General features: G+C 46.3%; 1 protein-coding gene across 1 annotated transcript in view; it reads left to right on the top strand.

The window, feature by feature from the left end:
* The window catches only part of LOC117513790 (semaphorin-5B-like), a 145,128-nt gene that overhangs the window by 92,889 nt on the left and 38,056 nt on the right, over positions 1-14,183 (top strand). Inside the window, 3 exon segments of the mRNA XM_034174021.1 lie at positions 2,323-2,536; positions 2,669-2,954; positions 5,941-6,076. Of these exon segments, the coding sequence (XP_034029912.1) occupies positions 2,323-2,536; positions 2,669-2,954; positions 5,941-6,076 (636 nt within the window).

Raw genomic sequence — 14,183 nt, 5'->3', positions numbered from 1 at the left:
AATTAATTAGTAATTAAAATAAATAAACACTTGAAATATCAATCTGTGTGGAATGAATGTATAAGTGTCACTTTTTGAATGGAATTACTGAAATAAATCAACTTTTTCATGATATTCTAATTATATGATCAGCACCTGTATGTATGTTTGGGCTGCATCTAGTTCTGTTAACCTTATATTTCTTTTTCGAATTCTCCCATTTTTTGCATCCAGCCCTATTTCCTTTAGAAATTTCCTTGATAAATAATAGCAGTCTATTATGATATCAGGTTATGTGTTACACATATACATGTGTGTGTAACACACATTAGGAGCCGAGTGTGCTCAGGGCTCCCTGATTGTTCACAAAATACACACGCGTTACAGACCTTGAAATCCAACAGAAGGGGTTGCTATTATCCAAAGATTTATGAACATACAAATTAACGTGCTTATCTTTTATCATGATTTTCTCCATTGTGAGAAATAAAAGTGTCTTATCGTAGCGTTTGTGTGTATCTGCATTATAACGCCTCAGCGCATGAGTGAAGTTGCGATATTCCTCAGAACGACATATACGCAACATGCATCCAGCAGCATACACGTTGCTGTCAAAGGCAATTGCCTGTAAAGTTTTTGGCAAGTTATAAGTTTCTAAACAGTGTAGTTTGTAATGAAAGCCGCTTCATTTGTGCGGCTCTTTCGGCTCCATGTTTGTTTCTTTGGAGACAGCGGTAAGCTCCTCCTACTCCTCTAAATGGAGTGTGCATCCAGATTCACTCTGTTTGAAGGGGTTTGTAGCCCTCTGCCTACCCTCCATCTCGCACCAAAAAGAGAATTGAGACACCCCTCTGTCTCTCGTGCCCACGCAAAACAGAGGGGAAGGGGTAAGGGGAAGGGCCAAGGGGTAGAATTGAGATTCAGCCTAAGAAATAATTTGGAGGCACAGCCAGAACCGTGACACAACCTCTCCCCCCCATCCGACCCCATCCCCAAAAATGAACCCTGACAGCACAAAAACAAAAGAACAAGCATGAAAGGTGGTGGAGCTGGAAGGGGACCAGAGTAGCAGCAGATGGGAGGCCAGCTACGCCAGGGTGGAGGAGTCAAAACACTGGCTATGGGACTCAGGCAGTGGGGAGAATTTGTGAGGCTCGGCACTGGGACAGGAGCAGACAGCGGCCTTTCAGATGACACTTACAAGGCTGGAGTTTGTGATGATGCTTCACCACCATACCAGAGATTAAATGCACCTGCACAGCAAGACGAGGTACAATGGACGTTTCCACTGCCGTTAGGGCTTGGGGTGGCAGGTGAAGAGCTGGATACGGTGCAGCAGAGTCTGTCAACAGTCTGGGTAAGGAACATGATGAAATGAGGCAGACTGATCCAGCTGGTCAGGAGGAGCAGGAGGAGTGGCACCTGGCACAGCCCCGCCCCTAAAAATTGGTCCGCCCTGCCTCCACTGCGCATGCATCAGCAGCCCGTCTGAGACGGAGTCTCTTCACCCAAAGCGATCAAATGGATTAATGTGATTATTAACCATCAGATGACAAAGTAAAACCTCTTAAATCACTAAAGTCAGTTTTAAGCACAAACAAGGCTGTTTTAAGCAGAAACGAGGTAAGGGGGGGGGCGTTCAGTCTGTGACACCAGCTAACTACAGATTAGCTTAGTTGTCACTGTGTGGGTTAAAGTCAAATAGCTGAGGGAGAAGGAGGATGTTTTTCATGGATTGTAACATCAGACATGTCGTGGTGGTGTTGGTGGTCACCAGACCTAGCTTTTGGAAAACAGTGATTCTTAAAGACAAGCTTATTTCAAGCTACACCTCACTCCAAAACCAGGCATATATGAGAGAGAGAGAGAGAGGTGTCTGTTTCAGCTATATTCCTACAAAATCCTTTCTGCAGGGTTGTGTGGAGCTGTGACATTGTTTTTATTTTAGTTTTAAAATCAGAACATTTCATCTTTCTAATGAAGTACGCCTCTGAGAAGAAACACTGTCTGTCTCATTGATCCCTTCCAGTGTGTATCTGTCCCGACCATCTCTCATGCTTTCTATTTTTCTTTGCTAAATACGTCCAAAATCCTTTCTATGCCATTGCCAACCACTCACAAAGCAATGCTTATTTCTCTGATTTAAAAGTTTTTTTTTTTTGTCTAGAAATTGAAGGGTCTAACTCACAACTAAATCTTCTCCTAATTATGCACGGGTCCAGCTTTGACTAACTATGCAGCAGGTGGCAAACACATGTAAAACAAAGTTGCTCGATCTGGTGCATCTACGTTGGAGTTATAGCACATCCTTCCTTTGTTGTGAATTCTCTGTCTTTCTGTCAGATTGCTGACATCAGTCGGGTGGTGGACACAGTAAATGGTGTTGCTCGATGTCCCTATGACCCACGGCACAATTCCACCGCCATGGTAACAAAGAAAGGCGAGTTGTATGCCGCCACGGTTATTGACTTCTCGGGACGTGACCCTGTGATCTACAGGAGTCTGGGGAACATGCCGCCACTGCGCACCGCGCAGTACAACTCAAAGTGGCTAAATGGTAGTGTCAACATGTTGATTTGTTCTTACAGTCATCTGGCTGGCTTTTATAAACTTCTGTTTTTTGAGAGACCTTCATATCATAATTATATTATCTTCATGTCGTCCACTTCTTATCTTCTCTTTCTCCTAGAGCCTCATTTTGTGTCCGTTTATGAGATTGGTCGATTTGTGTACTTCTTCCTGAGGGAAACTGCTGTTGAAAATGACTGTGGGAAAATGGTGTTCTCACGTGTGGCGCGAGTTTGTAAGAACGACATGGGCGGACGTTTCCTTTTAGAGGACACCTGGACCACCTTCATGAAGGCCAGGCTCAACTGCTCACGCTCTGGAGAAATCCCCTTTTACTACCATGAGCTACAAAGTACCTTCTACCTACCAGAGCAGGACCTGATCTACGGGATCTTCACCACCAATGTGTGAGTGATGTTAATTAACTACAATACAGGTCACTTCTTTGTTTGTGTCTTGCCTCAACCCGTAAAGGTACACAAAGATATTTTTATAAACAATTATTATTATCTGTTGTTTAGTAAATTACACTCAACAAAAATATAAACGCAACACTTTTGGTTTTGCTCCCATTTTGTATGAGATGAACTCAAAGATCTAAAACTTTTTCCATATACACAATATCACCATTTCCCTCAAATATTGTTCACAAACCAGTCTAAATCTGTGATAGTGAGCACTTCTCCTTTGCTGAGATAATCCATCCCACCTCACAGGTGTGCCATACCAAGATGCTGATTAGACACCATGATTAGTGCACAGGTGTGCCTTAGACTGTCCACAATAAAAGGCCACTCTGAAAGGTGCAGTTTTTCACACAGCACAATGCCACAGATGCTGCAAGATTTGAGGGAGCGTGCAATTGGCATGCTGACAGCAGGAATGTCAACCAGCTGTTGCTCGTGTATTGAATGTTCATTTCTCTACCATAAGCCGTCTCCAAAGGCGTTTCAGAGAATTTTGCAGTACATCCAACCAGCCTCACAACTGCAGACCACGGGTTGGTTAGGACACAAATACAAGGCTCACACAAACAGCTCTGGTTGAAAGACTTTAGTGGTGAGGTTAGCAATGGTCAGTACACGGGAAGGGAGTCCAAACAGCACAGCAGCAGTACAACAATCATCAGGCTTAAACAAGGTCAGAATAAACGGGCAGGAGGTCAAAAACACGATGAGGCAGGCAGGACTATGGAATACAAAACCAAGAGCTGGAAAGAAGGTACAGGGTGCATTAATCTGGTGAAGAAACAGAGCAAAATTAGCAGTATATATACGCCCAAGTAGTGAGCTGCAATTTGAAAGCAGGTGAGCTTGGAAAGCACCAGAAGGAGGGCATGACCAGGGAGAGAGAGAGAGAGAGAGGAAAAAAAACCTCCACCACCAAGAGAGACAGAAAGACTCAAGCAGGAAAAAGTCCAACAAGAAAATAAACAAACAGGAAAGCAACCAAACAGACAAAAACAGATCAAAGCAAAGAAATAAAAGCAGAGCAAAGACACCCCCTGACAGTACCCCCCCCCGGCTACGGCCGACCCCAGACGGCCCAGGAGAACCAGGGGCATAAAAGTCGCAAATAAGGCTGAGATACAAAATAAAGCAGGAGGGGACCCACGATCGCTCCTTGAGGCCATAACCCTCCCAGTCAACCAAATATTGACAATTGCGACCGCAACGGTGAGAGGCCAGGAGCCGGTGCATGGTGAAAACCGGGCCACCATCCACACACCGGGCGGACAGCGGTGGAATGGCAGGAGGGCACAAAATGCTTGACTGAACAGGTTTGATATTACTAACATGAAAAGTTGGGTGGGCACGCATGGATCAAGGGAGACGGAGATGAACAGAAACAGGATTAATGACCTTGGAGACTGGAAGGGGCCGACAAACCTGGGAGCCAATTTTCTGGGCATGCCCATAAGAGCCAAGTGGTGTGTCGAGAGCCACACCTTCTGACCCTTCTGACCACACCTTCTACGGTCAATGGCAGCTTTATAAGACATCATGGAACACGACAAAATCTTCTGTGCCTGCTCCCAGGTTTATTGGCAATGAAGAATCAGACTGAGATCCGAGGAGACCGGGGGGTTGAGATCAACTGAGGGAAAAAGCGCAAGCTGGTGACCAAAAACCATGTGAAATGGAAAATAACCGGTGGAAGGTGAGGGAAAACTGTTATGGGCAATTTCAATCTAAGGAAGTTGTTCTGACCAGGATGTGGGGTGCTGTGATGCAAGCAACCAGAGGTCCTTTTCTAATTCCCAATTTAACCATTCCACCCTGCCCATTGGCCTGTGGATGGTAGCCTGAGGTTAAGCTGGATGTGACCCAGAGGAGACGGCAAAACTCTTGCCAAAAATGAGACACAAACTGCGGCCCATGGTCAGAAACTATATCCTGAGGAAGTCCGTGCAGTTTAAAAACCTGGTTTAACATGACCACTGCAGTTTCCTTAATTGACGGTAGCTTATTCAGAGGAATGAAATGAACCATCTTAAAGAGGCGATCTACCACAGTCAAAACAACAGTATGTCCCTTACAGGGCAGAAAACCAGTCACAAAATCCATTGTAATGTGGGACCAGGGGTGAGTCAGGACAGGTAACGGCAACAAGGGACCCGCAGGTGGGCGATTAGAAGACTTATGCATTGCGCATACCTGACAGCTGGACACATATTTGGTGACATCCTTAACTACCCCTGGCTACCAAAACCTTTGATGAACAATAAACAAAGTTTTCTTGATACCAGGATGACAGAACATTCGGCTGTCATGACACCATCAGATCGTTTCACCCCTGAGGGCAGAAGGAACAAAAAGTTTTCCCCCGCGGACACCCAGTGGGAATGGGCGCATCCCCAACTGCCAATTTAATTCTGGACTTAATGTCCCAGGTTAGGGTCGACACAAAACATGAAGAGGGTAAAATTGTCCCCAGATCAACAGCGCGTCCAACCGGGTCCCCCATTCGAGATAAAGCATCAGATTTACCATTTTTAGTGCCCGGGCGGTAGGATAGCGTGAAATTAAATCGACTGAAAAATATTGCCCATTGGGCCTGGCGGGAGTTAAGAAAATTGGTAGTGTGGAGATATTCGAGATTCTTGTGATCGGTGTAGACGATGAACGGGAATTATGCCCCCTCCAGCCAGTGCCGCCACTCTTCCAAAGCCACTTAACTGCTAACAGCTCGCGGTCGCCGATGCCATAATTACGTTCTGCTGAGGTTAGTTGCTGAGGGCTCATTGTGCCAGTAGTTATTCTGACATTTTCATGAGGTAACTTGTGGATGATAAAGCAGCAGACAAACAAGGAAGAGCTATCAGGTGAGTTTTCTTTCCTGTGCTCTTTCACATTGAATTTTCACAGTGATGACTCCCTCTGTCTCCTGTAGGAACAGTATATCAGCTTCTGCTGTGTGCGCCTTCAATCTCAGCTCCATTACTCAGGCCTTCAATGGACCGTTCCGCTACCAGGAGAATCCCCGCACTGCCTGGCTAGCCACCCCAAACCCAATAGCCAACTTTCAGGTATCGCTCATACAGTTAGTTGCATAAGTACCAGTAGTTGGTTTGTGACACAGTTTTTGCAATTTTTCCTCAATGGAGTTGAAGTAAAATGATGATGTACTTGTAGTGTCAAGATTCAGCTTTAATATTTAGGTTTAATACATATTTTGCACGAACTGTTAGGAATTACTGCAGTTTTACCTGCGCTGGTAACAGCACAAGTTTTGGGGAGCAAAAATGTAGATGATGTTGTATGGCTGGGGGGCCTGGCTGCCTTTTTGTTTCTGTCTTTTGTTTTTCCTTCCAGGTGGCTTGCATTTGGGACTGAGTGGCTGTGTTGCTGAGGTTATCAGGACCTCACCCTGATCACCTGCGGCTCGTCAGGACTCCCAGCTGAGGTGCATCTATATGGATTGGAACATGGTGGCATTTAAGACTGGAGTATACAGTGTGTATTTGCCAGAGACTCGACCTTGTGACCAGACGGGTGAGATCGTCGTCTCGGGAGCCATCTCATCATCAGTGGATGCAGAGAACGTCCAGGGTTTGATGCACGGTCTGTGAAAGAGGAGGGGGTGAGGTCTCACGCTCGTCAGCACACTTCCTGAGGTACGTTAGATTTTGTGACTAACGTTTATACAGTCAGTAAATGTGGTGTCCCTCACACCTTATTATTTGAGCTGTACGTTAGTCATGTATCGGCTTCCACTGCAGTGGAGTTTTGTGAACTGGATGTTCCATGCCTGCAGGTTGGGAAGCTGATTAGTAATTAAGCCAGGAAGTGTTTGCTGTTTATGTACACCTTTGAGTGGTCTCTCTGTGTGAGTGTGGACTCACATAATGGTTCCTTCTTTCACAGACTCGGTTTGTTGCGGCCACCTGGGGGGTGTCGGCGGGGTCCTTGGGTCCGAACGGCTTCTGGCTCCGGACCGTTAGCGCTGCTGGGAGCGCACCGTATCACCACCACGCCAGACCGCACACTCTTTTGTTGTTTTGTATCACATCACTGTTATGTATTAAATTCAGTGAGCCTTTGTACCGTGCTCTGCTTATTTCATACTGGGTCCTTCAAACGCTGGTCGGTTCTCCGAGCTGCGTCCGACACATAACAGTAGTCTCTGGCCAAACATCACGGACCCAGCGGTAGCAGAGACGGTAACGCGCCGGGAAGGCGGCAGCAGACGTTCAGTAGTTATCCGGATCAGTTGCGGGTGCTCTCCGCCCGGATGGTGCGTGTTTGAGACCCATTGCTGAATACTGATTTGTGCTCTCTTGCAGCCGTGTTCCTGTGTTGTGCCTTATCCGTGGGTCGTGGTGGAGTGTGACTGGCGACGGCTTCGCGTCACGCTCCGACCGGATAAGAGGTTTAAACGGGAGCTGCAAGAGTGTCTGTAATGGGTGCACGCGCACGGCGGAGCTCTGTGGCACGGGTCGCTGAGCTTCCTGTGTTACAGTTGTAGCCCCGTTTCCCCGGATAAAGATAACTACTGCGTCTGTTGTATCAGCTCCGGCGTTATTTAGTTGAGCACATTTTGGTTGTGTGTTGCACACAGCTGCGCACGGAGATGCAGCTCGTTTGTTTTCTGTCACCAAAGGGGTTTTTTTTCATTTTAGCACTTTGGCTCCCTCTTTTGGTGACTTAGTCACATTACCGTTAAGCTCTTAAGTTAGAACAGGTGTGTTCGATTTGTTTGAGCTTAACGGTATACGTCACTGATTTGTTTTGTGTTAGTTCATTTCGTGTGGGTGTTTTTTGAGTTGGTTTTTGTGTGGGATTTATTTATTTTTTTTTTTTCCACTGTTTGTGTCTGGGGTTGTGACCCTGCAGCCTGTCTAAGAAGAAAAAAAAAAAAAAAAAAAGGACCCAAACAACTGTATGTTGGTCTGTTAGTCTTTCTTTTTATTTCTTTTTGTTTCACCTCCCCAGGGTTTGATGGGACGGTCCCCTGGGGGGTGATGGGGTGGTACTTGGGTTTTTTTTCTTTTTTTTTTTTGTTTTGTTATGCCCTCTCTTCTCCTCTGACTCCAGCCGGGTGAGCCGTAGTGTCGGCGTTGCTGGAGGGGTGCAGTTTGGTTGTGCTGGGCATTTCCCAGGTAGTCTCTGCACCCGGGAGGGGGGGGGGGTTTGGGGTATTTTCTTTTTCTTCCCTCTCTTCTCCTCTGGCTCCAGCCGGGTGAGCCGTAGTGTCGGCATTGCTGGAGTGGTGCAGTTTGGTTATACTGGGCGTTTCCCGGGTAACCTCTGCACCTGGGGGGGGGGTGCTTTTTGATTCCCTGTTCCACCTCCGGCTTCAGCACGCCTTTGGCCGTCTGCCATCGGCGTGGCTGAGGTTTGGGGCAGTGGGATATACCCGCAGCTAGTGGCTGGTGTAGAAGTCGGAGGAGTGGCGCCGTTTTGTGCCGTTTGCCATAACCGCTGTTCCACTCCTCCCGGTTGGCTTCTGGGGTATAGTCACGGTTGGTGACACTGGACGTGCTTCCAGTTTCCACTGCGCCAAGGGGGTGGGGTTGGGGTTGTTTTGTTTGTATGTTTTTTTTTTCTCTCTGTTTTTCCCCTTTCCGCCCTCAGGGTTTGACTGTGGTGTCCTCTGGGGGGGAAAGGGCTGTGGGTCCATCTAGCCATAGACGGCCGGGGCTGGGTCCGTTGGTCATGAGGGGAGGCGTCTCCTGGGGTTGACGAGTGGTCCTCTGGGAGGCGCTGGGAGTCCCCGTGGGTGACGTTGGATCCCAGAGGGACCTCGGCTGTGGTTATTACTCCTGGAGCTGGCGGGAAGTCCTCTGGGGGTGTTGGTCCCTACATGTCGTTTGGGGGGGGGGGTGTTTTTAGCACTTTTATTTGTAAGCTTAAGTTTGGGGTTTTTCTTTTCTCCTCTTCCCGGGGTTTGATGGACGGTCCCCTGGGGAGTGGGGGTGTTTTGGTTGTTGTGTTTGTCTTTTTTGTTTTATGACTAAAGACCGAACATGGTTGGATAAAGGCTGACCGCACAGGTTTAAGAACTCCTGGCCACACCTGTGCTAAGTGACTGACTGAAACAAAGGCAAGGATGCAGCCAGAGGAGAGGACATCAACCATTCTGTTGGAAGACGAATGCAGATGCGGTTTCCAGCCATGGTCCCTGGAGGGGGGTGTTTCTCCTGGGCCAGGTTTGTGTGGTCGCCAGGAGGCTTCCCGTGAGGGTGGGGTACTGTTGTATGGCTGGGGGGCCTGGCTGCCTTTTGTTTCTGTCTTTTGTTTTTCCTTCCAGGTGGCTTGCATTTGGGACTGAGTGGCTGTGTTGCTGAGGTTATCAGGACCTCACCCTGATCACCTGCGGCTCGTCAGGACTCACAGCTGAGGTGCATCTATATGGATTGGAACATGGTGGCATTTAAGACTGGAGTAACAGTGTGTATTTGCCAGAGACTCGACCTTGTGACCAGACGGGTGAGATCGTCGTCTCGGGAGCCATCTCATCATCAGTGGATGCAGAGAACGTCCAGGGTTTGATGCACGGTCTGTGAAAGAGGAGGGGGTGAGGTCTCACGCTCGTCAGCACACTTCCTGAGGTACGTTAGATTTTGTGACTAACGTTTATACAGTCCTAAATGTGGTGTCCCTCACACCTTATATATTGAGCTGTACGTTAGTCATGTATCGGCTTCCACTGCATGGGAGTTTTGTGAACGGATGTTCCATGCCTGCATGTTGGGAAGCTGATTAGTAAGTAAGCCAGGAAGTGTTTGCTGTTTATGTACAACCTTTGAGTGGTCTCTCTGTGTGTAGAGTGTGGACTCACATAATGGTTCCTTTCTTCACAGACTCGTTTGTTGCGGCCACCGGGGGGGTGTCGTGCGGGGTCCTTGGTCCGAACGGCTTCTGGCTCCGGACCGTTAGCGCTGCTGGAAGCGCACCGTATCACCACCATGCCAGACCGCACACTCTTTTGTTGTTTTGTATCACATCACTGTTATGTATTAAATTCAGTTAGCCTTTGTACCGTGCTCTGCTTATTTCATACTGGGTCCTTCAAACGCTGGCCGTTCTTCTCCGAGCTGCGTCCGACACATAACAGATGAAGTGGTGATTTCATGTGGTGTTGGTGATAACTCCAAAACAATAAATCCGGTGACTTTGTAAAGTCTGGGCATACACTGTGTGAGTTTGGCAATGTTTTTGTTCAATTCCTACTCGAACTGTTTGAGTAATTCATTTGTAATGTGAAGCTAAATCTCGTGTTTTATGTGGTTACACTGTATGGTCCGACGGTCAGCTGCAAGCTGAATGCTCACACTACAGGTGTGGAATACATGCATGAAACTGTGTGTGTATTTCATAGGAGAAAAATGCCTTGGCCATTTGTGGCATTTTGTGTGCAGAATATTCAAAATAAATAAATAAACAAACAGACAAACAAATGATAATAAAATGGGTGCCATCATATGTACCCTCAGAAGAAAATTAGAAGGTTCTTGGGAGTATGACTACCCAGTCTGGATGTGTTTGTGGATGTGGACAAGGAGTAAGACCGGGTCCCTCAAGATGTCCTGTGGGGGGTGCTGTGGGGTATGGGGTACAGGAACTGCTGTAATGTTACAATCCAGGATCATGCTGTGTCCACATTCTCTAAATTACATCAGACCTGATCCTGGTGGGTGTTGGACTACACCAGGGCTGCCACTTGTCACAGTCCAGTTCCTAATCTTCATGGGCAGCATTCAAGGTGTAGTCAGGGTGTCCAGTTTGGTGACATCAGAATTGCATCTCTGCTTTTTGTAGATGATGTGATTCTGTTGGCTTCATGAAGTAGTGACCTCTGATGTGCATTGAGCAGGTTTGAGGCCGAGTGTGAAGGGACTGGGATGAAAATCAGCACATCCAAATCTGTGACCACAGTTGTCTGTCAGAAAAGGGTGGATAGGGAACCGTAGTCTCATTTGAGGGTGGGCGCTAAAAGGCTTAAATGAAAGAGCATAATTACTACCTCTGGGGACAGCCCTCGTCTGTCCCCATCAGAAAAATGTCAATTTCTCTGAGTTTTGGTGGCAAATTACACAGCAAACAAAGTGAAAATGCAAAGAAAAAGTGAAGATGTGGTGGAAAGTGGACGTGTTGTGGTTTGTTTATGACCCCTTAAACATGTCGAGGATGTTGTGCAGGCAAGAGAACACAGCTACTCAGTTAAGGTGTGTAGGCTAAAAACGTACTGACAGAACCTTTCCTATTTGCTTTGTCTTCCCTCTCCACTTGGAACTGAAAAAAACTGCACTTTCATGACTGCTTCGGTGATTGCAGCCGAAACAAATAGTACAAACCATTTTTTCCGTGAGAAGTGATGCTGTGTTGTGCAGGCTGTCCCCAGAAGTGGTCAAATCTCACAATATTATGCAGGGGTTCAAACAAGACTGCGGTTCCCTGTAGACCCCTTGGGTCAGGGTTATTGCCCTAAGTGGAGGAGTTGAAGTATCTTGAGGTCTTTTTCAATACTGGGGAAAGCTTGACCATGAGATCAATACATGGGGGCTGTGTCTGACATTTATGGATGCTTTACTGGGCCTTCTGGTGAACAAAAGTGTTGAGCCAGAAGGCAAGACTCGTGAAAGAACAAGGTCATGGATACAAGCAGCACAAATGAGATTCCTCTGTTGGGTATTTGGGCTTACATTCCGGAAAAAAGTTGAGAAGTGTGAATATCCACTCCTTTGCATCAAAAGGAGCCAGCTGAGGTGGTTTGGGCATCTGGTGGGGATGTGTCCTGGTCATTTCCCTAAGGAGGTATTGACTCTTGTAGGTATGTCTGAGCCCGAGACACATTGGAGAGATTAGAGAGGACAGGGAAGTGTGGGAGGAGCTGCTTGGTCTACCACCACCCGCGATCTCGGCATGAATAAGCGGCAGAAGATAAATGAATGAATGAACACCAGGCCACTGTAGCTCAGTGGCTATTTTCCCACAGCTTTTTTTCTCTCGCCTTCGTGTCATGATAGGTGGAGGAGGACACGCTGAAGAGGCTTACTTGTTGCAGCCACTGGTCAATCAGTGCTTTTGTCCAAGCAGCCACACACCATGTCACCATGTTTCTAATCCTCTTGATGTTGCATCGGCGGAGTGAGGCAAAAAACACACTGAGTTCAGGGACATCGGTTTGTGGCTCTGCTTCAATTCTTCAAAACGCCCACAAGTGGCAAACCAAATTCTGACATGTCTGGAGTCCTCCACCTGTCTGATTACCAGTTGGGAGGGGTTAATCACCTCTGTTGCACCCAGTACACTCCACAACAAATGACGCATGACAAAGCTGAAATTCTGCCTAACTAAATAAAAGAATTCAGCCCACATCCAGACTCACAGGCACAGTGAATGCCCACTTTAACTCTCCCAGAGGTGGAAAACCCAGCTTCAGGAAGTTAATGTCCCATCATACAACCCCAATTCCAATGAAGATGGGATGTTGTGTGAAATGTAAATAAAAACAGAATACAATGATTTGCAAATCATCTTGGGGCAACTGTTTGTTGTGATTTGGCGCTATATAAGAAAAAAGTTGATTGATTGATTGATCTTCAACCTATATTCAATTGAATACACCACAAAGACAAGATATTTAATGTTCAAAACTGATAAACTTTATTGTTTTGTGCAAATATTTACTCATTTTGGAATGGATGTCTGCAGCACATTTCAAAAAAACTGGGACGGGGTAACAAAAGAGTGGGAAAGTTGATGATTTCTCAAAGAACACCTGTTTGGAACATTCCACAGTGAACAGGTTATTGGAAACAGGTGAGTGTCATGATTGGTATAAAAGGCGCATCCCCAAAAGGCTCAGCCGTTCACAAGCAAAGATGGGGCAAGGATCACCACTTTGTGAACAACTGCATGAAAAAAAGAGTCCAACAGTTTAAGAACAATGTTTCTCAATGTTCAATTGCAAGGAATTTAGGGGATTCCATCATCTACAGTCCATAATATAATCAGAAGATTCAGATAATCTGGAGAACTTTCTACACGGAAGCGGAAAGGCCGAAACCTTCGACCCTCAGGCGGCACTGCATTAAAAACCGACATTGTTGTGTAAAGGTTCTTACAGCGTGGGCCCAGGAACACTTCAGAAATGTGTTAGTGCCCATGTCATGGGCACTAACACACTAACACATCTGTGATGGCACCATCAATGCTGAAAGGTACATCCACGTTTTGGAGCAACACATGCTGCCATCCAAGCAACGTCTTTTTCAGGGACGTCCCTGCTTATTTCCAACAAGACAATGCCAAGCCACATTCTGCACATGTTACAACAGCGTGCTTTGTAGTAAAAGAGACTGCCTGCATTCCAGACCTGTCGCCCATCGAAAATGTGTGGCACATTATGAAGCGCAAAATACAGACTGTTGAACAACTGAAGTCGTACAATCAACCAAGAATGGGAAAGAATTCCACCTCCAAAGCTTCAACAATTAGTGTCCTCAGTTCCCAAACGCTTATTGAGTGTTGTTAGAAGGACAGGTGATGTACACAGTGGTAAACATACCACCAACTTTTTGAAATGTGTTGCAGGCATCCATTTCAAATGGCAAATGTTTACACAAAAACAATGAAGTTTATCAGTTTGAACATTCAATATCTTGTCTTTGTGGTGTATTAAATTGAATATAAGTTGAAGAGGATTTGCAAATCATTGTATTCTGTTTTTATTTACATTTTACACAACGTCCCAACTTCATTGGAATTAGGGTTGTAGATTGCTTCTGACTGTGCACCTAATAAAATTGATTTTGCTACTCAGCTCATCACCTGCCTGAAGAGTGGAAGTCTGTAGAATCAGCTGGTTCGTGGGTGGATGAAGGAAATATGGAGCAGGACGTTTACTCACTGAAGTAAGGGTTTTCCACCGCTGAGCTCACCAAATTAAAAAACATCCAGTTTGCTGTTCCACAAAGGTTGCTGTAAAAAGAATCCATCATCTGTTTAACAATGAAAAGATCTGGGTTCCCACCAGTAGATCGGAAAATGGATCTACGTATCAGGTACAGGACAAGCTGTGTTATAGGCCATGGCTCAGGGACTTGACTTGCAGTGCCAATATTTGACAGTAAATTGTTGTTTACATGTGGCCATTAACTGCTGAGTGACTTCCTGCAAGTCAAAAGT

This window comes from Thalassophryne amazonica, chromosome 1 (genome assembly GCF_902500255.1).
Source record: "Thalassophryne amazonica chromosome 1, fThaAma1.1, whole genome shotgun sequence".
NCBI lineage: Eukaryota > Metazoa > Chordata > Actinopteri > Batrachoidiformes > Batrachoididae > Thalassophryne > Thalassophryne amazonica.
This window is presented reverse-complemented; position numbering and strand designations above follow the sequence as displayed.